Source organism: Grampus griseus (assembly GCF_964374135.1).
Source record: "Grampus griseus genome assembly, chromosome: 19".
In the NCBI taxonomy this organism is placed as follows: domain Eukaryota; kingdom Metazoa; phylum Chordata; class Mammalia; order Artiodactyla; family Delphinidae; genus Grampus; species Grampus griseus.
This window is the reverse complement of record NC_139013.1, coordinates 1,304,108-1,324,338: the sequence shown is the minus strand read 5'-3', so window position 1 is coordinate 1,324,338 and position 20,231 is coordinate 1,304,108. Positions and strand designations below refer to the sequence as shown.

The 20,231-nt window shown below is 43.4% G+C and overlaps 1 protein-coding gene across 2 annotated transcripts; it reads right to left on the bottom strand.

The window, feature by feature from the left end:
- Window positions 1-4,378: 4,378 nt before the first annotated feature.
- LOC309837083 (uncharacterized protein) lies at window positions 4,379-19,644 on the bottom strand. Of its 2 annotated transcripts, XM_082677423.1 has the most exons (3): window positions 19,406-19,644; window positions 18,017-18,143; window positions 4,379-8,603 (listed from the first exon to the last, which is right to left on the bottom strand). In XM_082677423.1, the coding sequence occupies exons 1-3, from the start codon at window positions 19,436-19,438 to the stop codon at window positions 6,949-6,951; spliced, it is 1,815 nt and encodes a 604-aa protein (XP_082533549.1). In that variant the 5' UTR covers window positions 19,439-19,644; the 3' UTR covers window positions 4,379-6,948. The 2 variants fall into 2 exon arrangements, with proteins under 2 accessions (XP_082533549.1, XP_082533550.1); XM_082677424.1 differs by lacking the exon at window positions 18,017-18,143.
- Window positions 19,645-20,231: the final 587 nt, after the last annotated feature.

The following is a 20,231-nucleotide window of genomic DNA, read 5'->3' as shown; positions in this document are numbered from 1 at the left end:
TATTGGGATTCCCTAGTTTATGACTCTTTCTTTTTCTCTTGATGCATTGAGAACTCTATCTTCAACTTTTGCCATTTTCTTATGATATGTCTTGGTGTGGGTCTGTTTGGGTTCATCTTGTTTGGGATCCTGTGTATCAATACTTCCTGTACCTTAATACCAGTTTCCTTCTTCAGGTAAAGGAAATTTTCAGCCATAATGTCTTGAAAAATATTTTTGTTCCCATGCTCCCTCTCTTTTCCTTCTGGAACCCCTATAATTCGAATATTGGAACACAACGTTATCCTAGAGATCGTGTACATTCCTTTCCTTTAAAAAACATAGTTTTTCTGCCTGCTTTCCTGATTCTGTGATTTCCATTATTCTATCTTCCAGACCACTTATGCATTCTCTGTCTCTCTTCCTCTGCTGTTCATTCCTGCTAGCGTGCTTTTTATTTGAGCCATTGAACATTTTTTTTTAGCCACTCCACGCAGCTTGTTGGATCTCAGTTCCCCAACCAGGGATTGATCCCGGGCCACAGCAGTGAAAGCCCAGAATACTAACAACTAGGCCACCAGAGAACTCCCTTGAAGTATTTATTTTTCATTGGGTCTCCTTTTGTTTTCTAGTTCTCTGTTAAAATATCCAGTGTTTAGCTCAATTATTTTTCCTAGTTCAGTTAATATTTTTATTACCAGTGTTTTGAATTATTTACATTGTAACAGTTATTTCTGTTTCATTGTTTATTCTTTCAGGGGTTTTCTCTTTCTCTCAATTGAGAGTATTTCATTAGCAATTTTCATTTTATTTAACTTTCTCTACCTCTATAAACTTAGGTGATACTGTTTCCCTTTGGGGTCTTGAAGGGGTGTCCTTCTGAGGGACTATGACTATGCAGAGTGGGTATACCCAATGCTTTTGGTGGGACGGCTGGATTTGATGTGGGTGCAAGTCACGTCTTTCCTCAGAGCGTGATGGCAGCTATTACCACAATAAGGGCTGAGACTGGAGATTGAGGGACTACAACCAGCACCGGGTGCAAGACCTGATCTCAAGTTGCAGGACCAGAAGCCATGAGGGTCGGGCTGGGGCTGGCTCTGTTCCCATTAATTGTGTATCCTTCCTTCTCCCCACACTGGGACTTTAGCCACAGGAAGGGAGTGTTGAAGCAAGTGGGATTTTCGTGCATACAGGGGTCTGGTATGCTGCCTGTGTAGGCCTCTGTGGCTATGCTCAGATGCAACCTAGGGTCTTTTCCCCAGTTGTGGCTGCCCCAGATCCAGTGCTGCACTGTGGCATGCAGTGGGCTGGAGCATTTTCTTGGCTTGGACAGGGTTAACTGGACTGGGGACCATGATGAGGTGATCATGGTGAACTCAACAGCTGCTAGAGGCCTATCTCTGCCCTGCATTGGAAACAAGATCTCTTGCTCTCTCACAGCTGATCAGTATCTCCACTCTCCCTCACTCCCTCTGTGTTGCAGCACCACTCCATAGGGAGGAGGCAGGCCCCTGTGGTTTCTGTGCATGTATGGTGGGGTGGGTGAGCTGTGGCCAGCCAGCTGCCATCAGAAGACTGGGCTGCTTCTGATATACCTGGGGAGTAAGTGCCAAGAATGGCTACCAAAGCCCCACTCTGACTCTGCACTGGGACCAGGTTGCCTCTGCTTCCAAACGTCGACTCTTTTCCCAGGTCTTGGCGGCCACACATGCAGTCCCGTGCTCTGGCATGGAGTTAGTGAGGCCAGAGCATTTGCTCCACTCTGACTTGGGTGTGCTAAGATCCTGGTCACAAGAAACCTGCAAAAATCTGCTAATGCATACCTCTCTCTGCCTGGCCGCAGGGACAGGCATTTGCTTGCTCACTCCTCCCAAGCAAAGTCCAGGCTCCTCCAGCCTTTCTGTCTGTCCCAGTGGTCCTCCACCCCGTCAAGAAGGCTTGTCTCCACAACATAGACACGAGGACTGGAACACCTAGTCTGTACTTCAAGCCACTCACTCCCCAGGGAGCTCACTGCCCAAGTGATCGCCCTTCCTCTCTGAGTCCCACAACTCCTGACCACATTGCTTTTCTTCCCTTCCTGCCCAATTACATGTATATGTTTCTTACAGCCTTGGTTGAACAGGAGTCCTTCTGCCAGTTTACAGTGAGGATTGTTCCAAAGTAAATGTATTTTTGATGTGTTCGTGGGGGAACGTGAGCTCCATGCCCTCCTACACTGCCACCTTGATTTCCTCTCAGCTGGTCCATAATGAACAAAAACAACCAGATGAGAAATGAACCTATATTGTTTGGAGGACAAGCCTGTTTAGCCCAGTTTTATCAAACCTGAAAAGCCAGTTTAGTAAGAATAACTCCCCCATTGATATCTGATCAAACACCCATTTCCTACCCTTTATATCTGATCTGAATAGCAAGATTCTTATTAAGTCGGTTTAGCAAGAACACCCGTTACCCTGTTTTCTGTTGGTAATTTTCCATCCACTGACTCCTTCACTCTACTTCTTGGCTATAAGTCCTCAGCTGTCTTTACTTAATGTTGAACTCAATCTTTCAGTCTTTGGGGACTCATTTAAAGAACACCTTGCCCATCCTGATACCCTGTGATGCTCCACCCAAGAGTCGTACTCATACCCTACACCCCATGCTGAGGGACAAGAGTATATTTTACTGGGAACCAACATTGATGGCTTTCCTGTGAATGACCCCATTTATCTACCCAATCTACCTAGTGACACCTAGTAATTATTATTACTGCAGTTTGTGAAAGGAGGAGCCTGCAAGTTAGAGAGGTGGAGGGACTTTCACAAAGGTACACAGCTCTCAGGCCCTTGATGAGAGTGATTCCTCTAAGCTGCACCTGTCCAATGGCATCTCTTTGGGCCCCTCCAGCAGGCACTCCATCTGCTGTGTCCCAATCATGAACTATACACACCTGACGTCTGCATCGCCACCAGGGCCTCCAGCTCCACTATCCCCAGTGCACACCACCTCTCTGCAAACAGCCTCCCTATTAGGAAGATTTTCACAGGGACAGCAGCACCACACAGCAACACACACAGGTCTTCAGTTTCACCTCAGTTGTGACAGAGGCCTCCACCACCACATGCAGTGATTTGTTTCCAAGGTCATGTCCATCTTCATGAACCTGCTTCATGATGTGCCTGTGTCCAAATTCTCCCAGTCACTATTCCGAGCACTGTAAAGGACACTGAAGGACTATAAACTGTTCACTGTAGCCCTCTCCAAGTCCCCAAGGCTCTTACTCCTAACTCTAGGACACACTGCTTAACTGCTCCTCCTACCCAACAGAAAAATGTCACCAAATAATGATTGCTAATCATCAAGAACGTGCCCACATCTCCTCGGGACTCATGCTTGACAAACCTAAGTCTAAATGCTATGTGCTGAATGCAGCCTGACACCTCCCATAAAGCCTGTAAAACCCCACCCCAAGTCCTTCTTCTTGCTTGACAAAGCTGCTCACAAGTGTGAATCTCCAGGTTGTAACAAGGTGGTTACCGAGTCCCTGGTCTGAAAACCATCAGTGCATCATCATACTTGCAATGATGTGGGAGAAGTTGTTCTTTCCAAACCAGTCTGCACTCACCTCATCACACATTATCCAGGAAGACTGGGAGATTATGTGTGGCCCACACACCAGAATGTTGGACATCTCTATCACATGTCTGCCCCAAAATCTCGCTGGAGTATTTGTGACTTTTGTAGCCACACCTGCTGTGCTAGGTCAGCACCTCCCACTTTATTTCCCAAACAGGTTCTCACTTCTATCATAAATCCTTTGTGCTGTGGTAGTTTGTAGGTACAGGATGCATCAAAGTGTGTTAGCAATCAAAATCTGTCACACAGTGTCCCCATTTGTGCTGATATGCACTGATATTTAGAATACTTTCGTGTGTAATAAAGTTACTGGAGTTATGAAAGGGCTCTTTTATTTTAGAAACACATTTTAAGAAATTATGTATTCAGGGGCTTCCCTGGTGGTGCAGTGGTTGAGAATCTGCCTGCCAATGCAGGGGACATGAGTTCGATCCCTGGTCTGGGAAGATCTCACGTGCCAAGTGCTGCAACTACTGAAGCCCATGTGACTAGCGCCCGTGCTCCACAACAAGAGAAGCCACCGCAATGAGAAGCCCATGCACTGCAAAGAAAAGTAGCTCCCACTCGCTGCAACTAGAGAAAGCCTGTGTGCAGCAACGAAGACCCACCACAGCCAAAAATAAATAAAATAAATTAAAAAAAATTTATGTATTCAAAGACATACCTGGGATTATAAATTGTAAAAACCACTAAGTAAATCACGATACACAAACACAAAAAATCTACAAAATATAGTAAATGATGTAATATACAGGAAGGTTCCTACACAGTCATTCCATTTATATATACATTTGAAAAAAGTTATTTCAAAAGTAGAATATGCTCTTGCATCAGTATTTTTAATTTTGAGGATGAATTAAAAGTGACAGGAGGAAACTGGTTTCAGGGCTTTACACAAGTATCACAGTGTTAAAATGTACATTTAAGGTACATGTAATTTATTTTCAGTCAACTATACATATATTAAACGATTTTTAAAACAAATATGCAAAACCTGTCACTTTATAATCATTCTACTATGGTTTATTAGCGACATTCTTAAAATTATTTGTGGCTACTGTACCTGTAAGGTAGAAAAAGAATACAATGGTGGGCTCCTGGCAAGGCTTCCCAACTCCATATTCAGTGACATTATGTTGGCAATTTGACATTGGATATGCTGGAAGTATTTACACCAGGGAAATTGGCAAAGACTACAAACCAGGATTTCATTTACTGTGTTACTGAATATCTGGACTTAAGACTGAGGTAGGATATGGGAGTTCCCTGGTGGCCTAGTGATTAGGATTCTGGGCTTTCAGTGCTGGGGCCTGGGTTTGATGTCTGGTCAGGGAACTGAGGTCCCACAAGCTGTGTGGTCTGGGGAAAAATGGGGGGGGGACTGAGAATAAAAAAAGGAAAAAACCTGATGTAGCATATGTTAATAGTGCAGATATATCTTTTATTTTTTTTTGCGGTACGCAGACCTCTCACTGTCGTGGCCTCTCCCGTTGTGGAGCACAGGCTCCAGACGCGCAGGCTCAGCGGCCGTGGCTCACGGGCCCAGCCACTCCGCGGCATGTGGGATCTTCCCGGACCGGGGCACGAACCCGTGTCCCCTGCATTGGCAGGCGGACTCTCAACCACTGCTCCACCAGGGAAGCCCCAGATTTATCTTTAACATATATAATGTATGTGGCCATTACATTATGCATAAGACCAAAATTAAGAAAAAATTGAGAACATATTCTTTCACTATGCCAAATTACAGTTCCATGCAGGAAAGAAGTCACTCACATTGGGTAAATGTGTGAAATCTCACAGATACCTTTGTTGTTTCCCTGATCTCTTACTTGTCAAGGAAAGAGAAAACAGACAAAAACTCACAAAATAAAAGCAGGTAAAAGACAGAAATAGAAATTTATCAAAACAAGACATGCAGGTAAAAAATAGACAGATTAAAAAATAATAATAATAACTCAAACTGAAAAATCCTGAGGGAATCCCCTGGCAGTCCACTAGTTATGGTTCTGCATTTCCACTGCAGGGGGCAGAGGTTCAATCCCTGGTTGGATAACTAAAATCCCACATGCCACAAAGTGCACCCAAAATTAAAAAAAAAAAAGAAACATGAGAAAAAAGCAATTAAAATCATACTGATTTTATACTGCGATTTTACAGTCTTCATCGGAGGGGTCAGCCTGCATTCTGTCTTAGCTTTTAAGCTAGGTTGGTCAAATGTAGGTCTCAAAATGGGAGCAGGAAAGTTCTTGCTGATTAAAAATCATTATTTGTTGACTTACATTTTGGGGAGGGTGGTGGAGGAGGAGCAGTAAGGGGATGGTAATAAGGATTAGGAGGAATAGCCTTGGGGACCAGGTCATGTGAGGGCCACAGTGGACATTCCTAGTCCTTCAGTGTCCTTCACACTGCCCAGAACAGTGAGCATGTCAACTGCATAATGGGGAAACGAAGACATCCTGAAGTGGGTTTATGAAAAAGAAGGAAAGGACCTTGAAAACGAATCACTGCATATGGCAGTGGAGCCAGTGTCACATCTGGGGTGACTCCAATGATCCTCTCTGCAGTGCCTGGCTTAGTGCTGCTGTCACTGTAAGAACGTCCCAAGAGGGAGGGTGTTTGCAGGAAGCAGATGTACACTGGAAAAAATGAAGCTGGAGGTCCAGGTGGAAAACTACTAAGTTGGTAGTTCATCTTTGGGACAAAGAAAATGGGAGTCCCTGCTCAAAGCAGGAGAGGCCATTGGAAGGGTGCAGTGTAGAGGAACCACTCTCATCAAAGACCTGGCAGTAGTGAGGTCTTGTGGAATTCCCTCAATGTCTCTGGGCTGCAAATGCCTTCCTTTACAAATGTGAATAAAAACACTATGAGCACTGTTTTGGTTGGGTAGATGAATGGGAGTCATTTCCAAGAAAGCCATCAATGTTATTTCCCAGAGAAAAGACAGCCCTCTTCATCAGCATGGGGCTGTGGTATCAGCAGGGCTCCTGGGGTGGGGGGCAAAAGTGTCCGGATGGACAACGTGTCTTTGAGTCCTCAACGGGGGAAGGGGGAGAAAAGGACTGAAATGACCAGATTCCCTATGTCCTGAACCAGGCAACCTGACATTGAATCCGGATATCATCTGTTCACAACAGATGATACATTCTCTCTGTGCCACAGTTTGTCCCAAGAAAGGGTACATTTGCTGCACAGTAACTGCAGGGTTTCTTCCCACCCTGTTACAATCTCAAACTCCTTGAACATTAGTCCCATCTATATTCGCTATATTCATAAGGCCATTTTACCAGTGTGAACTGATGTTTAATGAAGTAGCACCTTTCAATAAGATTTATCACATTCCTTTCACTCACAAGGCTTTTCTCCAGTGTGGATTTTCCTATGGATATAGAGGAGCTGTCTTCGGCTAAAGCATTTCCCACATTCAGTACACTCATAAGGCCTTTCTCCAGTGTGAACTCTCTGATGACGACGAAGGCTTGACGTATCAGTAAAACATTTCCCACATTCATTGCACTTATAAGGCCTTTCTCCTGTGTGAATTCTCTGATGAACATAAAGATCAGATATAATACTAAAACATTTCCCACATGCAATGCACTCATAAGGCCTTTCTCCACTGTGAACCCTCTGATGACGATTAAGGCTCGAGCTACCAGTAAAACACTTCCCACATTCACTGCACTCATAAGGCCTTTCTCCACTGTGAACTCTCTGATGATAATAGAGAGCAGAACTAGTAGTAAAAGATTTCCCACATTCACTGCACTCATAAGGCCTTTCTCCACTGTGAACTCTCTGATGATAATAGAGACCAGAACTACTAGTAAAAGATTTCCCACATTCACTGCACTCATAAGGCCTTTCTCCACTGTGAACTCTCTGATGATAATAGAAACCAGAGCTAGTAGTAAAAGATTTCCCACATTGACTACACTCATAAGGCTTTTCTCCACTGTGAATTCGCTGATGGTAATGAAGGCTCGTCTTAGCAGTAAAAAATTTTCCACATTTATTGCATTCATAAGGCTTTTCTCCAGTATGAACTTTCTTATGGGCACTGAGGTGTCCATTTCGGCTAAAGAATTTCCCACATTCACTGCACTCAAAAGGCTTTTCTCCACTGTGAACTCTCTGATGATTACAAAGGATTGACCTATTACTAAAAGATTTCCCACATTCATTGCACTCATAAGGCCTTTCTCCAGTGTGAACTCGCAGATGATAATAGAGGCCAGACCTAGTAGTAAAAGATTTTCCACATTCACTGCACTCATAAGGCCTTTCCCCACTGTGAACTCTCTGATGTGTAAGGAAACTAGATTTGTGGGTAAAAAATTTTCCACATTGGCTGCATTCATAAGGCCTTTCTCCAGTGTGAACCTTCTGGTGCTGACTATGGTTACTTCTTTGGGTGCAGGCTTTCCCACAGTTGCTGCATTCACAAAACCTTTCACAAGTGAGGACTGTCTCAGACTGAACAAGTATTTCTGTGTGGCTGGAGAATTTGTTGCCTTCTCCACAGCTGTGATGACATTTTCCACTGTGAAAAACAGCTTCACACACCTTACTGTTGTTCAGTTTCTTCCTGGTATTAGTAACCTGTTTCTGAAGTCCAATTTTGGCCACATAGTTGTTCCCAATCTCCATGTAGGTAGTGAGATTCCCTGTTGCATGGATTGTGCAGCTTTTGAAAAATGCGGGTCTCCCCATATCACAGCTGAAGGGTTTCTCTCTAATGTGCTGCTTCTGGTGCTCTTGAAGGTTTGCAGTGAAATAGAACTGTTTCCCACATGCCCCACATGTGTATGCTTTCTGCCCCCTATTTGTTCCTTGCTCTTCAGCCAAGTGCAAAATGTCTCTCAAGACTGGGAGGCACATCTTACAGAGCTGGGCCTTCTCAGGAGATGAACCTGCACTGGAAGTCCTGATCTGTGACACTCCTGCAGATACGCTCTGTTCAAAAGGTGTCTCTTCATCCTCGACCCGGTGCCAAGAACCTGAGAACAAAGAAATGATGGTGAAGTTCTTGTTCATGTTATTGGGTGTGAGTGACACCATCACAACTGTATATCTGACACATGAAGAAAGCAGTCCATAGGATTGTGTTCAGGAAATGGAGTTGGGGTCAAATTGGGAAAGAAGGTGCTCTCACCAAGTACAGGACACAGGGACTGGATGTGGCCCAAGAAAAAAGGCAAGTTCGACAATTCACTCCTCTGTCAATGGCTTTTACCAGGATCACATCTACTGGTGACCTATCATACTATGCAGAAGTGTATTTCCAGGCCCCAGAAAATCTGACTGCAACTGGTAGCTGGTGTTCAAGAAATATTAAAGGATATATACATGGTTGAGGACATAAACAATACCAGTAAGTACTAAGGGGGAAACAATGTGAAGACCACATGAGATAAATGGGTTAGAGAGGTGGTAGGGAAATTATCCCAGGCTGGAGTCAGAATAAAAATGGGAAGTAGGTGGCTTCCCTGGTGGCGCAGTGGTTGAGAGTCCACCTGCCGATGCAGGGGACGTGGGTTTGTGCCCTGGTCTGGGAAGATCCCACGTGCCGCAGAGTGGCTAGGCCCGTGAGCCATGGCTGCTGAGCCTGTGCGTCCGGAGCCTGTGCTCCGCAACTGGAGAGGCCACAACAGTGAGAGGCCCACGTACTGCAAAAAAAAAAAAAAAAAAAAAAAGCAGGGGAAGTAGGGAATTCCCTGGTGGTCCAGGGGTTAAGACTTCATGCTTCCAATGCAGGGATCGTGGGTTCAACCCCTGGTTGGGAAACTAGGATCCCACAGGCCATGGGCCATGGTCAAAAGAAAAAAAAAAAGGAAGTAGTAAAAAGCACAAGTTAACAGAATGTCAAGAATGGAGAAAGGACAAGAGAAGTAATTGGGGGCCACTGACAATGGCCCTAAAACACTAGTCAAATAAGATACATTCCAGGTATTATTTCTCAACACAGACCTTATAACAAGCCCTCTCCTAGTGGCCATTCATCTTAACAGGCTATCTTTAAGCTCTTTATACTGAAACTAGAGTCATGTCCATCTCATGAAACCACCAAGGACTCTCCATCTCCAGCTGAAAAACTACATGGGACAGAAATGATGCAAGCCCTAACAGAGTCAGGACAGGTAAGTGGCCAACATGAGCCCAGGGGAACTCAGTACACAATAGACCAAGGAACGATATTTAAATACCACCAAAAGAACATCCAGTGGAGACAGAGTGGGGAAGGATGAACAGTGGATAGAATACAGACTGTTAAGAATCCATCTCCTCACCTAAATGGGAACAATCTAACTGTTGTAACTCTTTTGCAACTATGGAGTCTACTGAAGATTTGCAGTGTCCCACAAAACGAAGTTTGAACACACGAAACTTCAAAACCAGAATCAGATATCACAGGAATGTTGGGATGATCATGCTGGGAATATAAAACAATTATAATCAATATGCTAATTAATGTCTGCGAATGGATAAAGCAGACAGCATACAAGAGCAGAAAGGCAATGTAAGCAAAGAGATGGGAAATCTAACAAAGAATCAAGAAATGCTAGAGAAAAAAAAAAAAGAAGAAATGCTAGAGATCGAGAACACCGTAACAGAAATGAAAAATGACTGTGATAGGCTTATTTATAAACTGGACATAGGTGAGGAAAGAATCTGAGCTTGATGTTCTCTTAGGAAAAACTTCCAAAACTGAAAAAAAAAAAGGACAAGACAAAAAAAAAATCCAATATTGGTGGGACAACTACAAAAGGTTTAACATACACATATGGAAACATTAAAGGAGAAAGAGACAAAGGAACAGAAAAAATATTTGAGGCAATAATGATGGAGAATTTCCACCAAATTACTATCAGACACCAAAGCACAGATCCAGGAAGCTCAGAGAACATCAAGTAGGTTTAATGTGAAAAAACTACACCTAGGAATATCACATTCAAATGTACAAAAAAGTCCTGAAAGAAGCCATAGGAATAAACACCTTACCCACAGAGAAGCAACAAAAACAATTACAGTTGAATTCTCCTCAGAACTCATGCAGACAAGAAGAGAATGAAGTGAAACATTTAAAGTGCTCAGGGTGGGTGTGGGAGGTGACCTTCAGCAACCCAGAATTTGGTATCCAGCAAAAATTACCCTTCAACAGTGATGGTGAAATAAACACTTTCTTACATACAGAAAAATTGTGGGAATATATTAAAAGAAGTTCTTCAGAGAGATGAAGGGATTTCCCTGGCAGTCCAGTGGTTACCATGCATGCTTCCACTGCAGGGGGCATGGGCTTGATCCCTGGTCGAGAAACTAAGATGTCGCATGTGGCACAGCATGGCCAAAAAAAAAAAGACAGATGGTAAATGATATAGATCAGAAGTTTGAGTTTCATAGAGAAAGGAAGAACATCAGAATAAAAAATATTTTACAGACACATAATTGTTGGGGAACATCATATATCTTCAAGCTGTACAACATTACTCTATATATTTACACACTGAAATGACTACCACATAAGTTCAGTTGAATTATGTCTTACAATTTTCTTTCTTCTGATGAGAACTTTTAAGATCTTTCTTAAAAACTTCTAAATATACAATACATTTTTGTTAACTAAAATCACTATGCTGTGAATTACGTCCCCAGGACTTAATCATAACTAGAAGTCTGTAACTTCTGAAACCCTTCACCCATGTCATCTACCCACCTTCCTGTGTTCTGGCAATCACTAATCTGTTGTCTGCATCTGAGTTTGTTGTTGTTGTTATTTTTTCAAAGATTTCCCATGTAAGTATAATCATGTAGTATATTTAAACCTTGAATAACATGGGTTAGAATTGCTTGGGTCCATTTATACAGGGATATTTTCCAATAAATACACAGCACTACATGATCTTTAGTTGGATGAATCCAAAAATGGGAACCTTGGGCTTCCCTGGTGGTGCAGTGGTTGAGAATCCACCTGCCAATGCAGGGGACATGGATTCGAGCTCTGGGCTGGGAAGATCCCACATGCCATGGAGCAACTAAGCCCGTGCACCACAACTACTGAGCCTGCACTCTAGAGCCCACGAGCCACAAATGCTGAAGCCTGCGTGCCACAACTACTGAAGCCTGTGCGCCTAGAGCCCGTGCTCCGCAACAAGCCACTGCAATGAGAAACCCATGCACCACAACGAAGAGTAGCCCCCGCTCGTTGCAACTAGAGAAAGCCCACGAGCAGCAACGAAGACACAACACAGCCAAAATAAATATAATTAATTAATTTATATTTTTAAAACAATGGGAAACTTCAGAATCAGAAGTCTGACTATGGGACTTAAACACCCCCAGATTTCAGTATATGCAGGGGATCCTGGCACCGATCCTCTGTGGAAACATAGGGACAACAGGATTTCTCTCTGACTTATTTCACTTAGCATAATGTCTGTAAAATCCAATCATGTTGCTGTAAATGCAAAACTTCCTTCTTTTTTTAATGGTTGAATAAAACTGAATAGTATTCCATATATATGATGTGTTTGTTATCCACTCATCCATCAACGGACACTGAAGTTGTTTCCATGTCTTGGATATTGTAAATAATGCAGCAATAAACATGGAGTACACATATCTTTTTGAGATGATGATTTCACTCCCCTAGATAAATACACAGAGATGGAACTGCTGGACCATATGGTAGTTCTTTTCTTAATTCTGTAAGGATTCTCTACTCTTTTCCATGTGGTAGAAATAATGTACATTCCCACCAACAGTGCACACAGGGTCCCTTTTCTTCACATCTTCTCCTATACTTATTTATTGTCTTTTTCATAACAGACATTATAACAGCTGTGAGGTGGTATTTCATTGTGGTATTAATTTGCATTTCCTCAACCATTAGTGATTTTGAGCACCTTTTCATGTAGAAGGTCACCATTTGCATATCTTCTTCTGAAAATTGTCTATTTAGATTTAACAGTTTGTACAAAACAACAATAGCAAAAGTGTACTCCATCATGTATTTTTAAACATACCCATATATGTATGTTTATGTAAAATTAAAACAAAAGACAACAATAATACAATGGAGAAGATGGAAAATCAGGATTTTTTAAAATTATGAGCTTTTTAAACTACCCACGAAACCACAGTGTCATTTGAATGTGGACTTGAATTAGTTGTAAATACATACTGGAAACTCTATCGCGACTACATTAAAAAATGAAAAGGAACAAGTATAGATGATATGCTAACAAAGAAGAGAAAAAGGGTCATTCAAAATGCTTCATTAAAACCACAAAAAGAAGGGTGGAAGACTAAACTAGGAACAAAGAAAAAGGGCAATGGAAAGAAAATGGCAACAAATATGTTAGATGTTTACCCAACTGTATCAATATATTAAACATCAATAGTCTCAATGCACCAATTAAAAGAGAGATTATCAGAGTGGATCAAAAAACAAGACTGAATTATATGTTGTCTCCGAGAAACCCACTTTAAATACAAAGATGCACATAGAGGAAGCTCCCTGGTGGTGCAGTGGTTAAGAATCCACTTTCTGGGTTTCCCTGGTGGTGCAGTGGTTGAAAGTCCGCCTGCCAATGCAGGGGATGCGGGTTCGTGCCCCGGTCTTGGAAGATCCCACATGCCGTGGAGTGGCTGGGCCCATGAGCCATGGTCACTGAGCCTGTGCGTCTGGAGCCTGTGCTCTGCAATGGGAGAGGCCACAACAGTGAGAGGCCCGTGTACCCCCCCCCAAAAAAAAAAAAAGAATCCACCTTCTAATGCAGGGGACGTGGGTTTGATCCCTGGTCTGGGAATTAGATCCTACATGCATGCCGCAACTAAGAGTTTGCACACCACAACTAAGGAGCCCATAGGCCACAACTAAGGACCCCACCAGCCACAATTAAGGAGCACACTGCCGCAACTAAGGAGCACATGTGCCACAAATAAAGGAGCAAGTGAGCCACCACTAAGGAGCCTGCGAGCCTCGACTAAGACCCAGCATAACCAAAATTTAAAAAATTTTTTTAAAAGATGCTTAAAGGTCTTCCTTTGTGGTGCAGTGGTTGAGAATCTGCCTGTCGATGCAGGGGACGCAGGTTCGTGCCCTGGTCCAGGAGGATCCTACATGCAGCAGAGCTGCTGGGCCTGTGGGCCGTGTCCGCTAAGCCTGCACGTCCGGAGCGAATGCTCCGCAGTGGGAGAGGCCACGGCAGTCAGAGGCCCACATACCACAAAAAATTTTTAAAAAGATGCTTAAAAAAAAGATGCATATAAATTAAAAGTATGTCAATACAGAAAAAGAGGTCAACACAAATCAAAAGAAAAAAAAGAAAAGTGGTAATAACTATACTGATATCACAGCAGATTTTGCATAAGCAAAGTCATCAGGGATAATGAGAATGACACAATGGTAAAGGGGTCAATACTCCAGAATACACAACAATCCTTAACATGTCTGCATCTAACAACACAATGTCAAAATATGAGGCAAAACAGGCCTACAAGTAAAAAATAGATGAATCTGCTATAACACTTGGAGACTTCATTCAACAAACCTCTCTAAGAAATGAACAGATCCAGAAAAGAAAAAATCTATAAGGATGCTGGTAAACTGAGGATCACCATCATCAGTCAACTGGATGTAACAGTCACCTACAGATTACTAGGCTACTCCATTCAAAAACAGCAGAATATTCTTCTCAAACTGACATAGAACATTCACAAGATGGATTACACCTTGGGCCAGAAAACACACCTTAACAAATTTAAAAGAATAGAAAACATACAAGATCAGTTCTCAGAACAAAGTGGAATTACACCGGCAACCAGTAACAAAAGGATAGCTGTAAAATTGCACAACACTGATAAATTCAACAATACACTTCCAAATAAAACATGGGTCAAAGAATAAATATTAAGATAAATTTTTAAGCATTTTGAAAGAAAGAAACACAGCAGTTGTGAAAACATGCAGATGGGGACTTCCTTGGTGGCAGTTAAGAATCTGCCTGTCAATGCAGGGGACACGGGTTCAAGCCCTGGTCTGGGAACATCCCACATGCTGCAGAGCAACTGATCCCGTGTGCCGCAACTACTAAGCTTGCGCTCTAGAGCCCACACACTGCAACTACTGAAGTCCGCACCCCTAGAGCCCACGCTCTGCAACAAGAGAAGCCACCACAATAAGAAGCCTGTGCACCACAATGAAGAGTAGCCCCCACTCACTGCAACTAGACAAAGCCCACACACAGCAACGAAGACCCAACGCACCGAAAAATAAACTTAAAAAAAATGCCGATGCAGTGAAAGCAGTGTTTATATGGCAATCGGTAGCACTGAATGCATATATTAGATAAGATGAAAAACCTAAAATCAGTCATCTGTGCCTCTATCTTAGGAAACTAGGGGAAAATGAAATACAAAGGAAGAAAAAAAGAAATAATTTTAAAAATCAGTAGAGAAAAATCAACAAAGTCAAAAAAAAAGCTGGTTCTTTAAAATGCCCAATAAAATCAAAAACATGCTAGTCAGCCTAGTCACAAAAACAAGAGAGGACACAAATTACTAATATCAAAGTGAAAAAGGAGGGCTTCCCTGGTGGCACACTGGTTAAGAATCCGCCTGCCGATTCAGGGAACAGGGGTTGGAGCCCTGGTCTGGGAAGATCCCACATGCTGCAGAGCAACTAAGCCCGTGAGCCACCATGACTGAGCCTGAAAGCCACAATTACTGAGCCCGCGCGCCTAGAGTCCATGCTCTACGATAAGAGAAGCAATTGCAATGAGAAGCCCGCGTGCCACAATGAAGAGTAGCCCCTCAATCACTGTAACTAGAGAAAGCCTGTGCGCAGCAACGAAGATCCAATGCAGGAAGGGAGGGAGGGAGGGAGGGACGGAAGGAAGGAAGGAAGGAAGGAAGGAAGGAAGGAAGGAAGGAAGGAAGGAAGGAAGGAAGGAAGGATGGATTATACACCATGACCAACTGAGAATGATCCACGTTATACAATGCTGACTTAACATTAAAAAATCAATTAATATAATCCATGTCATCAACAGGTTAAAAACCAACTCATGATCTCATCAATAGATGCAGAAAAAGGATCTGACAAAATCCAACAGCCACTCATATTCAAAATCTCCATATGATATAACCTAAAAATTGAAAAAATACTTAAACTTGATAAACTAAATAAAACCCTATAGCTACTATCATACTTACTAGAGAAAAACTAGAATTCTCCCACTAAGATGAAGAAGGCAAGGATGTTCCCTTTTACAACTCCCTTTCAACTTTACAGTGGAAGTCAAAACAAAGGCAATGAGATGAGGTTATATAAATGGCATACTGATCAGGAAGGAAGGAATAAAACTGTCTTCATTCTCATATGACATGATCAGCTATGTAAAACACCCAAAAAATAGAGGAAAAAAAAATTCCTGGAACTAAGAAGCAATTATAGCAAGCTTTCAGGACATAAGCTTAATATACAAAAGTCAATTATGTCCTATATACCATCAATGAACAAGTGAATTTGAAATTAAAAACACAATACCATGTAAATTACCACCAGCTCAAAAAAAAAAAAAAAAAGAGAGCAATAGAAAGAAATATTGAGTTACAGATCTACCAAAACATGTACAAGATATACATGAGAGAAACTATAAAACTTAGATAGAGAAATCATGAATTCCATGGTGGTTCAATGGTTAGGACTCCATGCTTTCACTGCCATGAGCCTGAGTTCGATCCCTAGTAGGGGAACTAAAATCCCTCAGGTCTCACAGTGCAGCCAAAAAACAAATAAACGATCAAACATTCTAATAAAGAAATCAAAGAACTAAATAAATGGAAAGATATTTCACGTTCATAAACAGGAAAACCCAGTATCATCAATATGTCCGTTCTTCCCAACTTCATCAATAGATTCAATGCAACCCAAATCAAAATACCAGCAAGTTATTTTGTGGACATAAATACTTTGATCCTAAAATTTATACAAAAAGGCAAAAGTCCGAGAATAGCCAACACAAAACTTAAGAAGAACAAAGCTGGCAGACTGACACTACTCAACTTTAAGACTTAGTATCTAAAGTAATCAAGCCAGTGTGATATTGCTGAAAAGACAGAGAAACTGTTCAGTGAACAGTATTGAAAACCCAGAAATAGACCCATAGAAATACACTCAACTGACCTTTGACAGATGAACAAGTGCAATACAATGGAGAAAAGTTAAGTCTTTTGAATAAATAGTACTGGAACAACCGAACATCACATGCAAAGAAATGAATTCTAGACCCAAACCTTCACAAAAAATTAACTCAAAATGGATCACAGACCTAAATGCTAAATACAAAAAAACTCTTAAAACTTAGTAAGAAAACAAAAACCCAAATACCAAATGAGCAAAGCACCTTAACAAACACCTCATTAAAAGAAGATATACAGGACTTCCCTGGTGGCATAGTGGTTAAGAATCCGCCTGCCAATGCAGGGACACAGGTTCAAGTCCTGGTCCGTGAAAATCCCACATGCCACGGAGCAACTAAGCCCGTGTGCCACAACTACTGAGCCTGCGCTCTAGAGCCTGTGAGCCACAACTACTGAAGACCACGTGCCACAACTACTGAAGCCTGCGTGCCTAGAGGCCATGCTCTGCAACAAGAGAAGCCACTGCAATGAGAAACCCGCGCACCACAATGAAGAGTAGACCCTGTTCATCGCAACTAGAAAAAGCCCACGTGCAACAATGAAGACCCAACGTAGCAAAAAAATTAATAATAATAAGATATACAGATGACAATTTAGCATATACAAAGATGCAAGGAAATGCAAATTAAACTGAAAAGTACACACTATTACATACCTGTAAGAAGGGCCAAAATCCAAACATTCACAACACCAAATGCTATAAGGGTGTGGAGCAACAGGAATTTCATTCATTGCTGACCGGAATGCTTAACAGATGCCAGTGTTGATAAACAGAAATTGGAACCTTGGAAAAAGGTCTTACAGAAACAGCTCCTGGTCTGTTTTAGTAACGACCATGTCAGTGACAACAGTCTGTTGTGAAGTAAGGCACAAAAAAATGTCACGGACAGGAATGGAGCAAAACTTGGGTACCATGGATTTTGACAATCGCCTGGGCAGAGAGGGCGAGCAAGGAGGGATCTATCAGACTGAGTGCAAGACTACTGAACCTAAATCCTCACCTGCAAAACTTTGGAGCTACAGGTGTCCCGGCACTAAGGAATAGGGATACACTCTGCCTAGCCATAGTAACCACAGCACATAACCAAGCAATTGAAGAAGAAAGCAGTGCCTGTGTTCCAGATGTGAGAAGGACAGAACTGCCCTTGGGGAAGAGAAGAAAGGCAGAGCCTAGCTCAGAGGATAGGGGTGGGTGTGAGGGCCTTACCCAGCATGCATACAAGTGCAAAGTTCTCCAGCATGACATCAAGGTACAGGTGTATCTGAACCTCATCAAGAAGACACCATTCCTCCCAGGAGAAGTACACGGCAACATCCTCAAAGGTCACACTGCCCTGGTAAACAGGGACAAATAAAACCATGAACAGTCTCACTCCTGAAAACCCACAATTCATCTTCCTACACATTTCCCCAACTACCCAATCAGATGGAGCTTCTTGAGACCTGGGGAAGAAAACCATCTTCCTTTGATCTGCACCTCCCTTTTCCTCCAGAATACATAGGCAGTCATTTCAAGTCTAAATCTTGCCCTTCCCTGTTTATTTCCACCAGAAAAAAGGAGACCTGCGCTTACCTAAACCAGCTCAGCCTCACCTCACAGCACTTCCACATACTGGTATTGGATTCATGAGTAACCTTCCACGCCTCCTTCCATTGGTGTTGGGAAATGGGAACCCCCTACACAGAACCCGGCCTTCACTCAGGAACCTGAGCATGGGGTTCTCCAGGGTCCCCAAAACAAAGAGGTGGGAGAATGGCAGGTGAAGAGCCCCAGTACACCTCAAATACAGAGAATGTGTGCGTGCGGGGTGAGAACAAGCGAGGGACTGGGACAACCTCCAATTGCTCCAAGTGCTTCTGCAGCCTGGTAACATGTAAGAAAAGGCAAACTATGGACGAAAGAGACGATGGCTGTGTTCCAGAGGCTCATGCACTTGTATGCATGCTGGGTAAAGCCCTCACACCCACCCCTATGCTCTGAGCTAGGCTCTGCCTTTCTCTTTTTCCCAAGGGCATCTCTGTCCTTCTCACAACTGGACCTCTGTCAGGTACCAGAGCCAGGTAACATCGGGATGACTGGCAAACCTCTCCTCCGTGCCTCGGTCCCCGGTGCTACCTCTTACCAGTTGTGACCTTGGAAAAGTCACAACTTCCCTCTGCCTCAATAATCTCATCACCCCCTACAGTCTGTGCTTCCACAGAACAGGCTCTGGAGTATTTTTAAAGGCCTAATTCAGATGGTGTCCTTCCTGTGCTCAAAACTCTCCACCGCTCCGAGGGCTCTCGGAGCCCTTCTCGGAGGGCTTTCCTCTCGGAGAAGAAAGGTACAACCTCTCATCTACCACTCCAGATGCAGCCTGGCCTCAAACTTTCTTCCTTGCAGAAACAAGATGGACTCCAGGTTCCCGGAATGTTCCTGCTTCAGTTGCATCTCCAAGTCTCACGCAGGCAGAAAAAGGGAAAAGACCCCTGGAGGCCTCTCTGTCCTAGACCCTGGGCCTGGGATAAAGCGACGTGAACAGCCACCTCCCACGCGGGCCGTTCGTATCTGGGTGGGGAAACAGGCCGGGGAGAACCCGGAACGCACAGCGTTTACCTGAGCCTGGTCCCTCAGCGCAGGCGCCGCCATCGGAACTTCTGGACGGAAAGGAGTGGCGACAGTCGACCGACCGGGTCCCACTCTGCACGTACACTGCAAGGGTCTGTCCCTGACCCTCAAAACCGCCCCGGTTCAGTGCGCACAGAGCCTCCTCTTGCGCCTCTTAGCCTGTCACCTCGCTCCCAACACCGCACACAGAAGCCCCTGACCATCTACAGAGACTTCACCGTAATTAAAATGGCAGCCACGAAGAAACCGGAAGTCCCTCTGCAGGATGTTCGCCCTCCCGGAAATGCCCCCTTGCTCGATTTTCATTGGATGAAAGTCGCTGCCCCTTAGCACAAATTCTTCTGGGTAATGTAGTGTAAAAGTCTCAAGGAAGGAAGCCCCACACCGGGAAGCACCTGGGAAAAAGCCAAGAAGCACCCGGAGGAGCACTAGGAAATGACCTCTAGGGCTCGGGGTGGGGGGGCTCCAGCCTTATTAATGGGGCGGAGGACCCATGGGGTCGGGGAGTGCATTATCTCAGAATCCTTTAAAACATCCGACGTTTAAACCCACTGGTAACAGGAACAAAAACTAAACATTATCCTATTGCTCCTGATATACATGCAGCCTGAAGAGTTAAAGTGATTTTGTGGGCTTTGTTCAGGGACCAGAAAAAAGTCAGACAAAACACTGACTGGGAATATGGAGAGGAGATTTTGGACAGGCCTGCTCGGCAAGAGGGAGAGCACAGCTTCTCGTCCCCCTAGAAAAGACTCTTCTGACTGCATAGTTAGTGATTGTGCCCAATTCAGTGACAAAAACTGATGATCAGGCC

What these genes read in the sequence shown, in the direction of transcription:
- LOC309837083 (XM_082677423.1), bottom strand. Translation starts at nt 19,438, where the DNA reads ATGGCGGCGCCTGCGCTGAGGGACCAGGCTCAG. An exon ending in CGCTGAGGGACCAGGCTCAG is followed by an intron (nt 18,144 to 19,405) that starts GTAAACGCTGTG and finishes CCTGTTTACCAG; the next exon opens with GGCAGTGTGACCTTTGAGGA. An exon ending in TGCACTTGTATGCATGCTGG is followed by an intron (nt 8,604 to 18,016) that starts GTAAGGCCCTCA and finishes CTTTGTTCTCAG; the next exon opens with GTTCTTGGCACCGGGTCGAG.